The 17851-nt window shown below is 53.5% G+C and overlaps 1 protein-coding gene across 2 annotated transcripts in view; it reads left to right on the top strand.

Moving 5' to 3' along the window:
- Window positions 1-17851, top strand: part of Cabin1 (calcineurin binding protein 1) — a 122493-nt gene that overhangs the window by 91946 nt on the left and 12696 nt on the right. For both annotated transcript variants that reach the window (XM_036168235.1, XM_036168234.1), the window contains exons 30-31: window positions 16681-16844; window positions 17570-17666. In XM_036168235.1, the coding sequence (XP_036024128.1) occupies window positions 16681-16844; window positions 17570-17666 (261 nt within the window). The remainder of the gene's footprint in view (window positions 1-16680; window positions 16845-17569; window positions 17667-17851) is intronic.

The following is a 17851-nucleotide window of genomic DNA, read 5'->3' as shown; positions in this document are numbered from 1 at the left end:
TTTGCATTTCTGGCCTGAGTCCTTGGGACAGTCCTGAAAAGATACAAAAGTCCCTGGAGATGCTACAGCATGGCTTGCCCAAGGTCACACAGCCAGCCAGCAGCAGAGCAAGGAATTGAGCCCAGTGCTCAGGACCATGTCCTACGGGCTAGCCTCCATGCCAGAGTTTCTGCAGCTACTCTGGGCCACTGCTGTTCTCTTCCTCGATGGACTGTGGTGTTAGTGGATATGTCCAGCCCAACCTCAGCCTGGGTCCTCTCTACCCCCAACCACTCTCCTCAAAGTGAGTGTTCAGTCAAGAGTTGAGCATTTTCACAGAGGAGAACATTCCAGCACAGACTTCTTTTCCTGCTGTAAATTATTTTTCAGAGATTTGCTCTTTGACTAATTGGCCCTACCACGTCTTCCTGATACCTGCGAGTGATGGTTTGAGCTTAGGCAGTGCCCCCCACCCCCGACACTGCTTCAGACCCGTGTGCTGGGCAGCACTGAGCCAGCCCAGGGCAGAATCGGGGAGATACACTTGTAGGCATGTGTATAGGAACTCAGCAAAACTCTCAAGGTAGAGTAGGGCAAGGCAGAGTAGATGGCCTAGGCAAAGAAGGAAGCTGGGAGAGGTCCATGGTTATTGGGGAGCAGGAGCTAGGAACCCCTATCTCTGGGGTTCCAAGGAAGGGGAGGTGACTAAGAATGCACCTGTTTGAGGGGGGAGATGTGGCAGTGCTAGACTCGGTTTTATTCAGCCCGGAGTACTGGACCTGCCATGGCTATGGAAGCAGAGGGAGGGCTGGGCAGTACTACCTCGTGCCCTTGCTCCCAGAGAAGAGTATGTCCTTCCAGCAGGTTATAGGTCACCAGCGTAAGCCTGTGATCAATGCCTGTGGCAGCAGAGAGCCTAAGGTTGCCCCGAGCTCTTGAGGATTTGTATTCTTTGCTGTGCATGCCATTGCGATTGCCCCACTTCGGGGCTTCCAGCCAAGAGACTTGGTAGTGGGCTTATGCCTAATAGGATGGGCTGGGAAGGCGAGCACCTAAGCCAAACCTAGCCAGAGTACACACACTGGGGAAGGACTCTGCCCTGCCCCCTTTAGACTTCCTGTCCCCAGCCCCTTTGACCTCAGTTTCTCCATCTCCAAAGGTGGGCCAATTGGATAAGGTCAGTGGTTTTCCATCTCCTTTTCCAGGAGAAACCTTTTCACATAGCCTATGAAAAACAGATGTGATGGCAGCTACTCCAGATGTAGGAAGGGCCAAGCTCCACCTGTTTAGCTGTACCGTGCCAGCTTCTGAACAAGAGGGTGTGATTGCTGAGACGTCCTCTGCCGTGCACCCAGCACTCACTGCCTGCTCCCCTCCTTAGCTCAGTGCTAGACCTCCTTCATTGGGGGGATTTTCATCTCTCCCCATCTTCTCCCTCCCCTTTCCTTCCTTTCTCCCTTCTTCCCTCTTCCCCCTGCTTCCCCTATTTGGAAAGTTTGACTTCTAAGAGAGTGGGTTTGAACTCTTGCCCCTGCCTGGTTATCATGGTGACAGGCTCTTGGGGCCAGGAACTGCCTGGGAGGGGCAAGCCAAAGACTCCATCCCATACACGTGGTGGTATTTGTCTTCTCCTACCTCTGCTCTCCAGAGGAAATCCCCTCCACAACTGGCTCCATCCCATACTGTGGTAGCTGTGAGCAAGCCAGTTAGTGTTTGTAGGCTATTTCTTCATCTGAGCAGAGAGCCTGACATTACCTCGGGTAGGTTAAAGATTGTGTTCAGGGGCAGGTGATAGGGAAGGACTCGGTGAATAAAGGGACATGGGTGACACAGCTCGTTGACAGTGCAGAAGGTGAGACAGCTTAAACAGATTGGAAAGTGCCCTGAAGGAACTACACAAGTTTGGTTGATTAAAAACGTGCATAAGTGTGTGGGTGGGTGAGTACACATGTGTGTTCAGGCACATGCATGTTTGTGTCCATATACATGCCACAGTGCATGTACAGAGGTCAGAGGATAGCTTGCAGGCCCCTTCCACCATTTGGGTCCTGGGGATAAAACTTGAGTTATCAGGCTCAGCAGCAAGTATCTTGACCAACTGTGCTATCAAATCAGTCCCAAAACAAATTTTGATTGAGTCTAGCATAGTACCTGCTTGTAATTCCAGTATTCAGAAGGCTAGGTCAAGGAGGATCATGAGTTTGAAGCTAGCCAGCTAAGCTGCTTAGCAAAACCATGTTTCAAAAAAAAAAAAAAAAAAAAAAACAAGCAAAGATGAGCTCATGAACCTTTAAGATAGACCCCAGCCCATCACTGGCAAGGTACAGATTGTCTAGAGCCCTGAACATTGTTCCATCTTTGCAAAGGAACACTTAGACATTGGTTGGCTCAAGCATTCAGAATGGGGCTAATGAGGCAAATGAGGGCCAGCTCTGGGCTAAAAGGGAAACCAGACATGGGTTTAGCACGGGGCTGTATTTCCAGAGTGGATCTCCTAGCTATAACTTTGCATGGGTCTACCAGATGCCTTGGGCAGAGGCATCTGGTGCAGAGGTGTGGATGCCTTTGGCAGACAGGGCTGGCTTCCAAAGGCTGTGGATGGGTAGTCCCTTTATAGAAGACAGGATGCCTGTGTGCAGGTACACAGTAAAGGGAATGGTCCCTTCAGCTTGGAGCCCACTATTCCACTTCCTAAACTTGAGTTCATGCCCAACCCTTTGCCCAGGCACCCCAGTATAGTAGTGTGGGTCTTGGGTAGCATGGGTGCTGGAGATGGTTGTCTGCCAGTCTTCAGCAAAGGGGATGAGGAACACTTCTGGAAGCCTGCATGTAACTTGGTCATACTATCTGAAAGCGTGCATTTCGTGAGGAAACAAACAAAAGGATGTGGTGTGAAGGAGTCCCTCATGTAGGAAGCACCAATGAAGAGGGTAGAGCCAGGAGCAAGAGCATTGAGGTGGACTGAGAAAACCCTGCCTCTCATGACTGAGAACAGTATGTACACGGAAGGGTATGTTCTGGTAATCAGATGTCAAGTTCAGCGTGGCTTAGAAAGAGACCACAGTGCTATGCCTAAGTCATATTTTGTCATCAGCAGGGCCCCTGCTCTGAACAGGTGACCTCATTCCTGGTGGTAAACCCTTGTCTGGTTTTCTCACAGCGTGGGTGAGAGGCTCAGAGCTGTCATAGAAGAGACCTGAGCCTAGGAAAAACCTTTCTACTCGCGTCTGGATTTGTCATCATTCTGGCTTGGGGTGACTGTGCATACGTAAACCTGATCCCGTTCTGTAGGGTGTTTCTTCTTCTGACATCACCCAGGAGTTCAGAGGATTCCTTCCTATGGCCATCATAGAGCAGGAAGAAACAGTGGGGCATTGGCCTTCTTGGGAGCTGAAATGCCTATGAAGGTGCCAGTTCTGCTCAGCCCTTTCTTGTCTTGTGATCAAGCCATCACGCCAAGCCTTTCCTGTCTGCCTGTCTACCGGAGTACCTGTTTGTAGATACAGAGTACCTGACAGAGGCCACTATCTGATCTCATAGACTGTGCCCTTCCCCTGTTACTTTTCATGACCCCTCCCACAACACATCTCCCTCCCCCCCCCCCCCTACCCCACCCCCCCCCCGGCCAGCCAGAGAACCAGAGTCCCCAAGCTGTTCTTTAAAGGGGCTGGGGATCAGTAGACGTATAGGTTATGCTTTTCAGTGTGCTGGCCAGAGGAGGCTTTCCTAGGATCTGGGCTTCCCTCCTGAGATGAAACTTTGCAGTCCTCCAAAGAGTGGGTTATTGCGGTGGGCTCCCCATCCAGCTGGGCTTGGGGGTGGGGCAGGGTACAGAGGAGCTTGTTGTAAGTGCCCTGTTAGCCTAAGGAGGTACGCGGGGACCCAGACCCATTCACACCCATGTAGAAGGGAGAAAATGAAAGGAAGCATTGTGGACAGGAGAGGCACTCTGGGTGAGACAAAATGGGCCTATCTGACCTGGATGCCACCATTTCTCTCTGTCCAGATCTGTCAGCAGTGGGCCAACCACAGGTTCCTAGGCAGCACATCCAGGTGCCTCAGAGGCTGATTTATTCCTCTGACCTCTGGTAGCCCTTCCCTTTCTATGAAAATTACCCACTACCTCTGTCTCATGTAGCCTGCCACAGTAAGTACACTTACCCTCTCAGTGGGCTGCCTCTCCTTCTCTTGTTGGTCCCCAGCTTGGAGAGATCTCCAGTGCTACCCCACTTAGTAGCACTGCCTGCCACTTCTCCACACAGCAGTTGTGGTCCCATCCCTTCCTTGTCGTTGTCTTACTGTGGTCTGCTGTGTAGCTGGGCTGAAGGTGCCGCTTAAGCCAAGTGGACATGCCCCGTTCCTGCCTGTTCACAAACCCCGGGGACTGGCTGAGATCCTGCCTTTTCTCTCCTTTCCCTTCGCAAGAGTGCAGGTGGGAACAGTGGCCCTGTGCATAGGAGGTGCACACACATACACCAGGCCTCACAGCCAGCAGATTTGAGTGGTACAACATAGCTCTCTGCTGCTCAAGAGAGCAGACTACATGGCTTTGGGGGAGCCAAAGTTCTCTGTACCTTGGGAAGGGTGGCCTGTTTGACTTTGTCTCAACCTCAAAGGAAAAAACTGGCTGTCACATACATAGAAGGAAAGTTACCAGGTCCCATGTTGCATAGAGCCACTGCCCCACAGTAGTGAGGCAGGTGAGTAGTGGTAAGGTTAGAAATTCGGACTCTTAAAGAAGCATTCTTGTCTCAGCATTCAGTCCAGCCCAGAAGGAAGACGGGGTCTACCTTGGACTGAAGTAAAAGCCTACAAGAAAGGAACCAAGAATGATTTGAGGGTCTACAAGGGCTCAGGTCTTGAGAAGGAACAGCTATAAAAATACCAGTGGAGCTACATGGTCCTTGGGTAGTTCTGCCATCAAGGCTTAGGCACAGCTAAGCTCTGTCATCCAGAACTTAGCTTCACAAGACCAGAGATGCACCCCCACTTGAGTCATGAGTGTCTTTATATGCCATTGGCGAGGTGTGCCAAAGGCTAAGAAGTCTACATTCCCAAGGAGACTCCTGCTTGCCCACAGGAGAAGAGTGATCAAGATGGCCAAGTCATCTGAGCTTCCGTGGCTGACAGAGAGCTGCCAGAGCCCCCAATCTCAGGCCTTCAGGACACCTCGAGGTGGCTGAGTGGCTCTCTGTAAGGTAGTGGTAGAGGGCCACACCTTCTACAGTCTACGGGTGCTCTGTGAGCAGCCAGGACCCACTGGACTGGACTGCTCAGGCTACTGACAAGTCCAGGAATCTCAGAGCTCTTTGAAGCCAAAGAGTTCTCAAGGATATAAGGTGCTCAGGCCCGCCAGCCTCTGTCGGTCTTGTCACCTGACACTCAAATGTACACTCAGAAGCACCCACCCTCTGGTGATGGGTGTAAAAAGGGTGATTCTCACCCTGTGAGAAGTGTCTCACTGGGGCTGTGTTATCGCTGGTCACCTAGAGGTGCTGATGCCTCTGGAAAGAGCTGGTTGGCACAAGCCAGGGCCTGGAGTGCAGAGCATCACATAGTCTAAAAACGGGGTTAAGGAGTTTGGGGCAAGATAAGATAGGTAGTGACTCACACCTGCAATCTTAGCCGTCAGTCAGGAGGCTGAAACAGGAAGCCTGCCATGAGTTTGAGGCCAACCTGGACTACAGTGAGACCCTACCTCAAAAAACAAGGTTAGGTGGTTATACCGAGGCCTCCAGAGCCCAGCTGGAAATTGGCGTTCTCCTAGGGATGTCCCTCTTGAAACTTTGCTTGTTCAACCCATACCCAGCAAGTTCTTAGGTACTGTATGCTTCCGTTACTGTGATAGACAAGTACTGTGCCCTCAGGCCACTCGGCACCCTTCCCCAGGAGCCTGGGGTGCTCATTTGTGCTGACCAGAAATATGATGCCAACAGACTGTTTCACTGTAGTGTGTGTGAGAGCTGTCTATGGCAGGGTGGTGTGCTCTGGGGAGTAGGTGTTGCTGCTGGAGGCCTCCTGGACACTGACAACTTAGCTTCTTCCTGGCCTGGGTAGAGGTGATGAGCACATGTTCTCAGCTTCCTTTGGTCTGACTTGATCTTTCAGGAAGTAGAAAAGGTATGAAGTGAGGTATGTGAAATACAAGTGACATTTTGTCACCTGGTCATGATGTCTGCTCCAGCAATTGAGGACAACTTCAAGAAGTGATCCAAGCTGGAGCTGGCTAGGTCTTCCTGATGGGTCCAGTCTTAACAGCTCTGTAACTGTACCAGTGCCCAGACTCCCAGAATCTCTTCCCACTTGTGTTGTCTGTCAAAGAACAGTAGCACTGTGGATGCCATGAGGGTGTAGTGAGTTGAGAGACAGCTTGATAATTCCTTGATCCTTTTGTGGGGAACATGCATCTGAAGCCCTAAAGAAGGCTTGTGTTCATGTGTGTACCTGCAAGTGAGTGACCTCTAGGAGCCCAAATCTGCTGCTTCCCGGTCCTGAGCAGCAAGCCTATTGCTGAGCAGGAAAGTCATCTTCTCAGGGCAGCAAACTGATTTATTTTCTAGGGTGAGAGGAGGGAGGGTTGGCCCCAGGGTTGTTTGGATTAAAGGTACCAAGCCTAGGGTGGGCGGAAGCCAGGGTAAGGCAAACAGAAGTAGAAGAGCCGTGATTGGCCAGGAGGATGAGGCCTTTAGGAGTGTGGTAAGGAAGTAGACTCCGGGTCCTGGCCTGAGAGGATGTGGAGGCAGAGGCAGTGTCTTCTCTGGACACCCTTCCCGCAGTGTTCTCTCTCACCTGGGACATTGCTGGACCGTTCTGTGCAGCGTGCCCTACTAGGCTGAAGAGGGCCTGTGCAGACCGATGCTGTGGGTGCCATTCTGTGCTGAAAATACTTTGCCCTCCTGAGCCCTTTCTCTGTAGAACAGGCTCAGTACCTTTTCCTGACTCTGCAGAGCTGCTCACAGGAGTTGGGCACCTGTTCTTGAAATGCAGAGGTGGGGAGGACCCTCATTTGCCTGGCCCAGCCCTCACACCCTTAGTCACTGGGAAAATAGATGGCTTCCATCGGGAGAGCTCACCGGAGGTCTCATCATCTTTGTTAAGCCTTCGTTGAGGAGCTTTACTCCAGAAATCTTCATTCTAGTCCTGACTGACATCTCTATGTGGCCCTCCTACAACTTACACTTCTACATACCACAAGGCTCTGTGTGGCACAAACGGGGGAGGGGTACCATTCAAAACGTTGGAGCCTCATTGCAGGTGGAAGGTTGCCCCTGCATGCTGCCGTTGGCCATTGCCAGCCTGCCATCCCAAACTACTCACCTCCCCATCCCACAGCTTCCTGTGCCAAAGGGCTGTGCACAAGACACCCCTCAAACAGTGGGCAGCCCATCGTCACCGAACCCCTGGCGGCTAAGCCAGAGACCCCACCAGGATTGGCCGGCAAAAGTCAGTTGTGCTGCCAAGCGACCGCTGGGGCCCGTCCGGCTCTTGCCTGCCCCGCCCCGGCCCGCCACGAGTGAGGAGCAAGCCTCCGCGGCCATGGCCTGGCGCCCGCACTAGCTCTCCTGCACAGATGCCACTGGGGAGCTGGCGGGTAGGAACTTGCCCGCGGCTGAGGGCAGGGATTGGGACTTGGGTTGCACGACCACCTCACCTCTGCCTGTCTGGCTCTGCTTTTCTGCGCTCAGTTCCCCCCGGGGTGGGCTCCGGCAGCTCCCCCCCCACCCCGGGCGCAGCAGGAAGCCCGAGGGCCGTGGTTTCCCCAACGCCTCTACAGAGGAAGTCGCCGGCGGTGGGTGCGGTGCCCCCCATGCCCGGACTAGGCTGGCGTTCTATCGAACGTCAGGTGGGAGGCCAGACCGGCCTAGGTAGTGGCACGCGGGGGCGGCTGGCGCTGGTGGAGTCTGTACTGAGCCCGCCCAGCAAGCCCAGGACAGCCCAGCCCGACCAAGCCCCGGGCCGGAGCCCAGGCGTGGGTGTGCGCCTGCGAAAACGAAAGCCACTAGCTGCAACAACTTCGCGGCAGAAGGCGCTGACGAAAAGCTGCGCGGTGCCGCTCTCGGGGATGGTGAGCGGGCCGCCGGGCGGGATGGGCAGCGGCGCCCAGGCGCGGTGCTTCCCTAGCTATAAATAGCCGCTGTGCGGGGGCGGGAAGATGGTACCAGCGCTTTGCAAGTGCGGGCCGGCTAGAACGGACCCAGGGTCTTAGCCACTCAGTACTGAAGAGTAGGAGGAGGGGTAGGGTTGGGGTAGGGGTCGCTTTGGCATGGGGCGCTGCTAGTTCCACACGTGGGGGCAGGGCTGGCCGCCAGGCTCTCCCCAAGCTCAGTTGTTTGTCGGTTCTGCTTTTCCCAGGAGGGGGAGGGGAGGGGACCTAGTGCATGATATGTCTCATTTGGCAGAAAAGGCTGGAAACGGCAGACGCCAGCTGCAGGCAAATTGCAGGCTTCCCCAGCCCCTGCCTGAGTCGGTTGAGGACTCATTACCTGTAATGGCATGGGGAATCCCTTGCCCTCAATAGCCCTGCCTGGACAGCCAGGACCTTATGAGGGAGAGGGAGGGTGTCCCGGATGGCCCTGCGCACAGTCCTGAGACCACAGATTGCCTTCCATATGGTTATGAGGTGCTCATTGCAGAAACTTCTGTCCCGCTGGCGTTTGGCTTGCAGGGGAGGGAAGGACTCCCAGGTTCCCTCCATCTTAAGGCATGGGGCAGAAGTGCTTGGGGTGGGGGGGGAACCTCTCCTCGGGGCATCAAAGAGATGAGGAGCTACCTACCTAGAAAGCAGACCTGGATTCAAACACCGAGACTCCTGAGCAGGAGGAGGGTGCCAGAGGGGGCATCTGTACAAGAGCCCATGGGCACTATGAGCAGACTGGCAGCATCCTTGATGCTCTCCTTCCTGGGGACAAATGGGTGCAAAACGCAAGAGCTGGTAGAGTTTTGCTGCAGCCTCAGCTTCCTGCCGCTTGCCGGCTCACAAAGGAGCTAGTCTCTTCAGAGCAAGAGAAGTGAAATCTGATGTGGGGGAGCTGTTTGCCCCAAGAGATGTAGCCAGTCCAGGAGCTCAGCGATACTGAGAGCATCTCTCTCTACCCTGCTTGCACACCTCTCCAGGTAGTCTTGTCTGAGTGGTTTGTGTGCATTAGTGGGCCACAGGTGTTACCTCAAGACTGGAGGGTGTTCCTCCCCAAACTGTGCTTGTCCCTCACATGGGACCATCCCTAGCTTCTTGGGAGTCAGGCTGTTAAGTTTGAGGCTGTGTTGGAGTCTGCACAGGTTTTTGTGCTTTCTGGGGTCTGGAGGAGGGGTTGCTGAGCTCCATCCTCCTGAGGCGCCCGCCGTTACTCCATTGTTTAGCCGCTCACTCGGAGCAGCGGTCTGCTCCCATACCCTGTGGCTTCTACTCTCACGACAGAATCCTTACCCTCATCTGTTCCCCACTGTGCCCGTACCCAGAGGGCCATAGGAAGACCTCTACCAGGGAAGGAGTGGATTCTCTCTTGGGTACTCACAATGCTGTTTCCAGTGAGCAGGGTTGTTAGAGTATGCTATTCTAAAAGGCCTTGCTCACCCCATTGTCCATGGGCCATCCCCCAACTGTCAACTCAGGCCCCAGGCCCCACTCCAGGGATCCAGCCTTGTGCCTATTACCTTTTCCAGCCATTATTCTTCATAATGACCCTGAAAATTAGCTCAGATGTCACCTATAGCCCATGTACTATGGGGCAAAGGGTTGTATGGTTGTTATCAAGGAGATGTTTTTTATGACATGGAAATGCTTCTTTGTGCTCAGGAAACCCCAAGTTGTGGGGCTGTCTCCAAGGAAATTGCTGCTGCCTCCTCGCCCCTCCTCATCTGCCCATTACTCATTTCTGTCTGCTCAGCAGAGGCACTGCCTCCCACACATGCCTCCTCTGGATTTGCCCAGACACCCTTCAGAGTCTCTTATTGGCCTCTTATTTTATATGCCAGCCTCTCTTTTATACTTGGACCTGGATGGCTGGAATGTTGTTCCACACCTGCCTTCTTTAAGAGAGTTGGAGTCAATGTTTTGTGATTTTTTTTTTTTTTTAATCCAGAAATTCATCTTCTGCTCACCTGCAGGTAGGCCCCATAGGTGACAGCGTACCATCCTTGTTTCCTGGATTCTCGTGCTGGTGGGCTTCCTTTTCCCCACCCCTTGAGAGTTACCCCATAGGTCATGAGACCCTCAAGAGCAGCACCAAGGCCTGTTAATGCCCATCTGCCCTCCTTCCTGCAGCAACTCAGTGTCCTGGGGCTGTGCCAGGGCAAGTGTGTGTCCAAGGCTAAGGCCCTTGGACTGAGGTCAAGAGCTGGAGGCCGTCTTGGTGGGCAATGCCTCAGCTTTCCATGAAGAGCCCATGAGGACCCCAGGCAGACTCAGACCCTTGAATGGGGAGCCTGGGTGATGTGGAGAGGGGAAAATGTACTGCCATCTGCCTAGTAGCCCCCCTGTTCCCTCAGGCCATGCATCTGGGGTCTCTTCAAGTGCTGCCCACAGTCTGTCGCCTTTTCCTTGTCAGTAGCTCTATGAGGTGCCCCAGATGAGAGCCTCCTGCCCTCCTGTCTGGCTGGGCATGACACTGAGAATGGCAAATCAAAGCAAGTGTTACCTCTCAGTCCTGTGTAGGCAGCATGGGACAGCTAGAGGAAACAGCTAAGCCGGGGGAGGACCAAGGTGCAGGCCGTCTCCTGCAGTGGGCCTCTGAAGCACCTATGCTAACAGCCGCCCTCTGTGAGCCTGCTCTGTGCTAAGATTAGTGGATTTAGGAGATGCTTGGTTCAAAACCCTGCCAGCTCCTTCCTTTGAGTGTTAAAGTGGGGGCATGGGGCGAGGCTTTGAGGTGAGGGGGATAGACCCCTGCTTTCTGGCCCCACTGTCATTGGACGTCCTTGGGACGTTATCTGAACTCACTCATCCTCTCTAGGAGAGAAGGACTGGGTTGGATATCTCTGCCTGTGTCAAGAGAATGAAATTGAGTCGTCCCCGCCCCCACCTCCCTCATGTAGCTCTGGCGGGGGCATTTCCCTCCCCCAGCTTCTTTGCTTTCTGGCTTTTCCAAAAGCACCCTTTTAGGCAGGTTCCTGGAGTACTTTGTGCCTTAGAGAAGGGGCTCTTGGATGGAGGATCTGTGATTGAAAGGTAAGACTCTCAGAATGGCCATGGGCTGTACTGTTACTACAGACTGACTGGGAGAACCAGATCTAAATTGAAGCTGTGGCCTCTGGTTGCTGGGATTTATGGCTCTGGGCCAAGTAAAGAGGTTGTGTTCAGCAGTCTCCAGGTCAGACTTTCAGGACCTGATGTCTAGAAGTACGTATGGATGAGCTCTTGTGCCTCCACCAGGGCCCATAGGGGAGTATGGGCTGGCTGCTGAGTCAGGAAAGAGGACCTGGACCTCATCAGGAATGAGCTCCCCGAACCACAGTATGCAGGGGTGTCATGAGTTGGTAGCCCAGGCACAGCCTCACCAGGCAGAGTGCTCTGCAGCTACAGGAGCCAATGCTGTGTGCTACCTCTGTGTTGTACTACTCGCCAAGATTGCCACTAATGGAAGGCAAAGCCTCACCAGCCTCATGGTCAGGCCTGTCCTCCCACACTGCTCTCCAGTCCATTGTGAACAGAGGAGCATTTGTGGGTGCCACCACAGGCTTACCTGCTATCTCCACTAACACAGCTCTCTGTTCCCCCAAGAAAGGTTTCAGGAACCTTCAAAGCAGTGACCATGCCGCACCTCCATTCACCCCAAGACTCACATTACTGTGGGTGTAGCTCCTGAAGCCTCATTCCCTCCACGGCAGTGAGAGGACACATCAGGCTGTGGGGAGGGTTTGGGAGCTTGTATCCAACCTTCAGCCCACAGTCTGGGACTGCATAAATTATTCAGTTGTTAGTGTGCCTTTTGGTGACTTCATCTGTCATCAAGGAGCCCAGAACCACTCTGAGGAGCGGAGATGGGTTGAGATGCTTGTGATGAAGTACTTGGCATGCAGGAGAAACTTGAGCACAGTGTGGTGGTTGGAAGTGCTCTGGGGCTGCTGGAAAGGCCCCTGACTGCCTACAGCATAGTGCTCTGAGCAAGCATTATCTCTAAAGGCACTGACCACCAGGGTACCCAGCCTTGGTGACACCACAACACAGGAATCAAGTGAGGCTGATTAAAGACAGTGCATTCCTGCAAGGGTGGGAAAGCATAGTCCTACAGAGGGGCCTCCCTGTGGCGTTAGGGTCCCTGATGCTCTCTGACTCCCACAATGCTGCTAGCTCTCAAGTGTGTATTCCTATTCTGTCCTGTCCCTCAGAACTGTGGGCATCAGCTGCTCTGCAGGCTCCTTCCATCTGCTCTCTGCCAGGCCTCCTTCCATACTAGCCCTAGCTCAACTCACACCCTGCTTTTCCCTAACATCTTCCAGAGGTCCATGACTTTCTCTTCTGGGCTTTGGGCTGGGTGCTGTGTGGCCTCTGCTTAGCCTCATACATTTTCCCTTGTAGGCTGTGGTTAGGGAGACAGAACAGAACAGGTGTCTACGTGCTGGGTACCTGCCTTCATCCTAAGAGGCCCCCTGATATCTTCTCTGGGAGTGTGTTTGGTAGGGCAGTCAGGGAGAGATGAGTTCCAGCTTTTCCCTTTAGGGCCCTGCCCAGTCCATCCTGGAACTGTAAACACTGAAGCCAGACTCTGCTTAGCTCGGGCAGAAGGCATAGTTGGCTTGTTCTACCCTGCTGGCTCATGACTCTGCCCTTTCTCAGTACAGCTGTCTCCAAAGGCCAGCTTGGTGGCCACAGGAACACCCTCAGCCCCCGCCTACCGAGGCTTGTCTCCATCTGCACACAGCCCCATGCTGGGAGGGCAAAGGAATATTCCCAAGGGCTCCTACTAGGAGTTTACCTGCTGGCTGCATGCCCAGGAAAGAGAAGGGACCTGTTAACAGAAAACAGGGAGGAGCTGGTACCCAGGAGATCCAAGAGCCTTGTGGAGCATGTGAATGAACAGATGAGGAGTGAGTGAGCCAGCCCTTGCCCAGCGAGTGTGCCTTTCAGCACTACCTCCTCTAGGAACAGGCCAGATGAGAACAGTTTTGCCGCAGCTGCTGGATATCAAGCCTCTAAGAGCTCGTTGGGAATATTTGTCAGGGCATCCGTGGTTCCTTGCTGCTTTCCCTGGGACTTGCCTCATTCTGTCTGAATTGAGTACCGCTGTGTTTAAAAGGAAGTGAAATGGAGGTGGGTGTCCAAACCATATTCTGGACAGCACAACGGAAACTAGACCTATCTGTCATTGGGTGCTAGAGATGCTGCCCACCGGGATACTGTTGCTAATGGACCCTCCCTGTTGGGAAGTAGGTGTCTTTAAGAACTTATGTTGCTTTCTTCTTCCTATGGTACCGAATGTGATTCCATTGCAGTCATCTGCCTTACCTGCATGACGGAGAGGGTTGAGTCCTTCTAGTCTTACGCTAGCATGGGAAGGTGACCTGAGGTGCTGTACCATCAATGCTCAGCTTGGGGAATGAGAGCCTTTACAAGAGTCTTGTTCTCCTATGCCCCTTAGCATCTGCCAGGGCTCTTCTGCTTCCCCAACACACCCTGTATGTGGCCAAGCATGGTGTGTTTTCATGGTGTGATAGCTTCCACCTGGCCAGGTGGGCCATGCTCAGTGAACACTGGTCAGAACCCTAATATTGTCACCTTTTAGGGAAGAGTCAGTTTATCTTCATGCAGTTCCCATGTCCCCCACGTGTGGGATTCATACACACAGAGAGCTTGGAAGAGCTTTGTCTGCCATGAACACAGTTGTTTCCCTCCTGCCCCATATAGTTGAACATGGAAATTTCCAGGAACTGGGGGGAAAGTTAGGATTCCCCAGCACAGATATCCTGTACCCAATGAAATAGGAGTCAGAAAGCTTTCAGGATGGATGTCCCATTACTCTGCCAAGTTTGTGTCAGGGTCCTTAGAACCTAGAGCGAAAGCAGACCATCCCTGGCCAGGGCACACTGTCAGCTGCAAAAGCCCTCGGAAAGGCTGGCCTTGAGTTGTCAGAGCAAGCAAACCAGGGGAGCTTCAGAGAAGAGGGACCAGATATCACATGGGCCCAGGAAGACATTGGGAATGTTGGCTGGGCAGCGCTGCTGAAGGACATAAACAAAGCCTCACATGCATGGAATCTGTGGAGTCCAAAGGACTCAAAGAAGTTGGAGAGGCAGTTGAGATAGAAAATTAAAAAGACCAACAAGACCTAGCTTGGTATACACGAATATGAGCCAGGAGGGTCAAGAGTTCAAGACCAGCCTGGGTGTATAGTGTAAACTGTCTCAGACAAGGACTATGGATGTACTCGGTGGTTAACAGTCCTTGTCTAGCACACCTGAAGCCCTGGGGCCAGTTGATGTAGACTTAGTTGCTGGGGGCAACCCTGTACCATATAGAAAAGATTCCATTCTGCTAATTAACCAGAGTCTACAGTAGCTACCTCCAGGAGTGATTAGCTCCGGTATGTATAACTGATAATGAGAGTCAGCATGGCAGCATCCAGAATGGATTGGCGTTGGAATCCAACCACTCTTAGCTGGGGGCCCTTGAGGGGCCAGGACCCTGCCTTTGTTCTTCCCTCAGCCTGCCTGTGTCTGCACTCTAGTACAGCTTGAAGGCTGTAGTGAGCCTCTTGCTGCTCCTAGAGGAAAGTCAGCCCATCCTAATCACGGTAATACACACAGTTCAGAAGAGCAAATGCCAATGTTGGGGAGGGCTGGTTTTGGTTCTCAAGACCGGGTTCCTCCCTGTAGCCCTGGCTGGTTTGGCAGTTGCTGTGCTGACCAGACTGGCCTCAAACTCACAAAGATCTGCCTGCCTCTGCCTCCTGAGCACTAGAAGTAAAGGCATGCCACCATGCCTGGCTCTGAATGCACCTCCGGAGAAAAATAACCTCTGACCTGACCTGAGTCATCTAGGACTTTACACAGAAAGTGGGGAGGTGTCTGGAGCCAGGTGGATTCTAGGCCTTTCCAAGTTGGGGGAGATCTGGAAAAGAACATCTGGTCACACCAGATCTCAGAGTGGCTTGGGGCAGCTCTCCCTACTATCTAGATGGAGAGCTGCTGCAGCCGGTTCTGGTGGTTGGTGTAGCTGTGGAGGCTTCCCTGTGAAGACTCTCAGAGCTGGTGGGGGGCAGTTCTGGGTAGCCTCTTGAGTCTCCAGCTCCAGAGGCAGCTTCTTCCCTGTCTCTGAGCTCCATTGTCTATTGCATGTCTGTGGAGAGCCATGGTGAGAATTCCATGTATGATGTCTGTGATGTGCCTCCTCAAGAAATGGAGCCTTCCCTAGCCTCTCACTGCTGGACCTGGTGAATACCTTCATGGCCACTGTAGTCTGTCTTAGGCTAGCCTCAGCCCTGGGAGCAGAGAGACAAGGAGGTACCAGGACCCTTGGAGTCCTTGCCTCCCATGCTGACTGCTGTAGTTGAGAGTAACACACACACACACACACACACACACACACACACACAACATGTGGCTTTTTATAAGCTGTTCTATACATCTGAGGAATATAGAATGGTGTTTGCCGTCCTGGGTGTGGGTGTTCTCAGCCCCTAACCCGCCAGGTGTGCTCTTTGTGGACCAGTATGTGAGCTGTGGGGCTAGCAACTGAGGGTGTTAAGCTTCTCCAGGCCTCTTGAGGGCTTATAAGATGCCCTGTCCTCCTCCTCATCCCCTTAGCCTGCTAGAGCATGGGTTTACACTTCTGTACATGGACTGCTAATGGTCAGCAAGCTGCCATGGGAACAGAGCACCACATGGATGCTACTTTGACCCCTGTGACTGGCACTTGAGACCTGAAAAATCCATAATGAAGCCTTTCAAGATCCAGAGCCTGTGCTAGCTGGAGCTTCTCCAGGGTTAACTACAGGGACCCACTGGGATCTGCCAGCTTCTTCCAGGCTACCAGGGTCCTGGAAGTCTCATAAGTGTTTGTTCACTCATCATTCCTTCCCTCTGGCATCCATGTTACCCCCATAACCTGATGGACCCCAAGTGATCATCAGGTGCCAGTGAGGGAGGGCAGTGCCTCGTGGCTAGATGTGGCCCGAGAGAGACAAGAAGAGAGACTCATATCTACCAAAGCTGACTTTGGTAGATACCAGACCTGGGTATCTTTGGGGCTATAGTTGATCCCCTCGATGTAGCTGGGGGTGGGAACTGAGGGAAGTGAGGTGCAGAGGCTTGGCCTCAGCAGCAGCTAGAATTAGCGGCCCCTCTGACTTGGTATTCCTCCCCTGGGAGTTGCCCTGTACCTTTGCCAATACCTACCTATGCAGAGAAGTGCATGCCGAGTGTGAAAGCCACCATAGGGAACAGGTCCAGTAAGCATGTGGGATACAGCCAAATAAAAAAGAGGGGGCTGAGGCAGGAGGATCGTGAGTGAGGCAGACTCAGCCCACTTAGTGTGACTTTGACTTGGAAAAATGACTATAGAACCTCGTGTGTACTGTCCTCTGCTGTGGATGAGGAGGGAATAGGTGGAGACAGCCACTCTCCTCCCCTCTTCTGGGTGACAAGAATGGGCTAAGTCCCTGGCTAGGCCCTATGCACAGTGGCAGGCTTGAGGGACACCAGGAGAGGTGTCCCCAAGGCTCCAGAAAGGTGGCAGCCTTCCATAGCCTGTCCTTGCCCGTCCCATAGGGCATCTGGCGGATCCCCGTGGATGAGATTGACCGGCCAGGCAGCTTTGCCTGGCACATGAACCGCTCCATCGTGCTGCTGCTGAAGGTTCTAGCCCAGCTCCGGGACCACAGCACCTTGTTGAAGGTGTCCTCCATGCTGCAGCGGACACCAGACCAGGGCAAGTGAGTGAGCCGCCACACACAGCCTGCCTCATCTGCTCCCACCTGGCTCTGGGATCTTTTGGTCCAGAAGCCACAGCCTGCCCTCTCTCCTGAGAGATGTCTCTTAGTATCTAGAACTCAAGAACTCCATCCCTCTGCTTAGAGCACCTTAGGACTAACAAGCTGTTAGTTTCCACATTTAGACCCTCCCTTCTGCCCAGCCTGGGGCCCAGAGGCCCTGACTAGCGTGAGGTGTAGGGAATAGACATTCAGAGAGTAGCCTTGGCATCCAGGGGAATAGGTAGCAGCAGAGAAGAGGGTGTCTGCACAGCTGCCGTGTGTGTGTGTGTGTGTGTGTGTGTGTGTGTGTGTGTGTGTGTAGAGGTGGGGAATGGTATACCTGGGGATGCAACTCTCAGGACTCGGCTGTCCGTAAAGCATGAACGTCGCAGAAACCAACCTGAGGGAGAAGAACTTAGCCCCAGACCTTCCTTGAGCTGGCACTCTGTAGCCCACCATGGCAGCAGTGACTAGCGAACCTGTAGTCCGGAGGGCTCAGGGCAGTCAGTGGGAACAAGTCAGAGACTTGTGGAGAATGAAGTATGAGGTCCAGAGGGCATGTCGGGAACAGACTTAAATAGATGGGGGCACAGTCGCCAGTGTTCCTGGGTGAGTGCTGCCACCACCTAGCTGCACTCTGTGGTTTCTCACACTGTCCCTCTCTCTGTCCCCCTGGGTCACTGCAGGAAATATCTGCGCGATGCTGACCGCCAGGTCCTGGCACAGCGGGCTTTCATCCTCACTGTGAAAGTGTTGGAGGACACGCTGAGTGAGCTTGCAGAGGTATGTCCGCCCACCACACCTCAGCCTCACAGGTAGTGGCCCTGCACAGGTTCCCTTTCCGTGCCAGCTCCCCACAAGGCTCACATCACAAAGCTCCTGGAAAGCCAGGCCGTGCTGCCCCAGGAGCAATGAGTAAGAGTCCCACTGTCCATCCTGCCCCCACACTCGCTTACGGGTGGGGAGGG

Source organism: Onychomys torridus, chromosome 18 (genome assembly GCF_903995425.1).
Source record: "Onychomys torridus chromosome 18, mOncTor1.1, whole genome shotgun sequence".
NCBI lineage: Eukaryota > Metazoa > Chordata > Mammalia > Rodentia > Cricetidae > Onychomys > Onychomys torridus.
The sequence above is the reverse complement of the archived record's forward strand: the minus strand, read 5'-3'. Positions and strand labels throughout refer to the sequence as shown.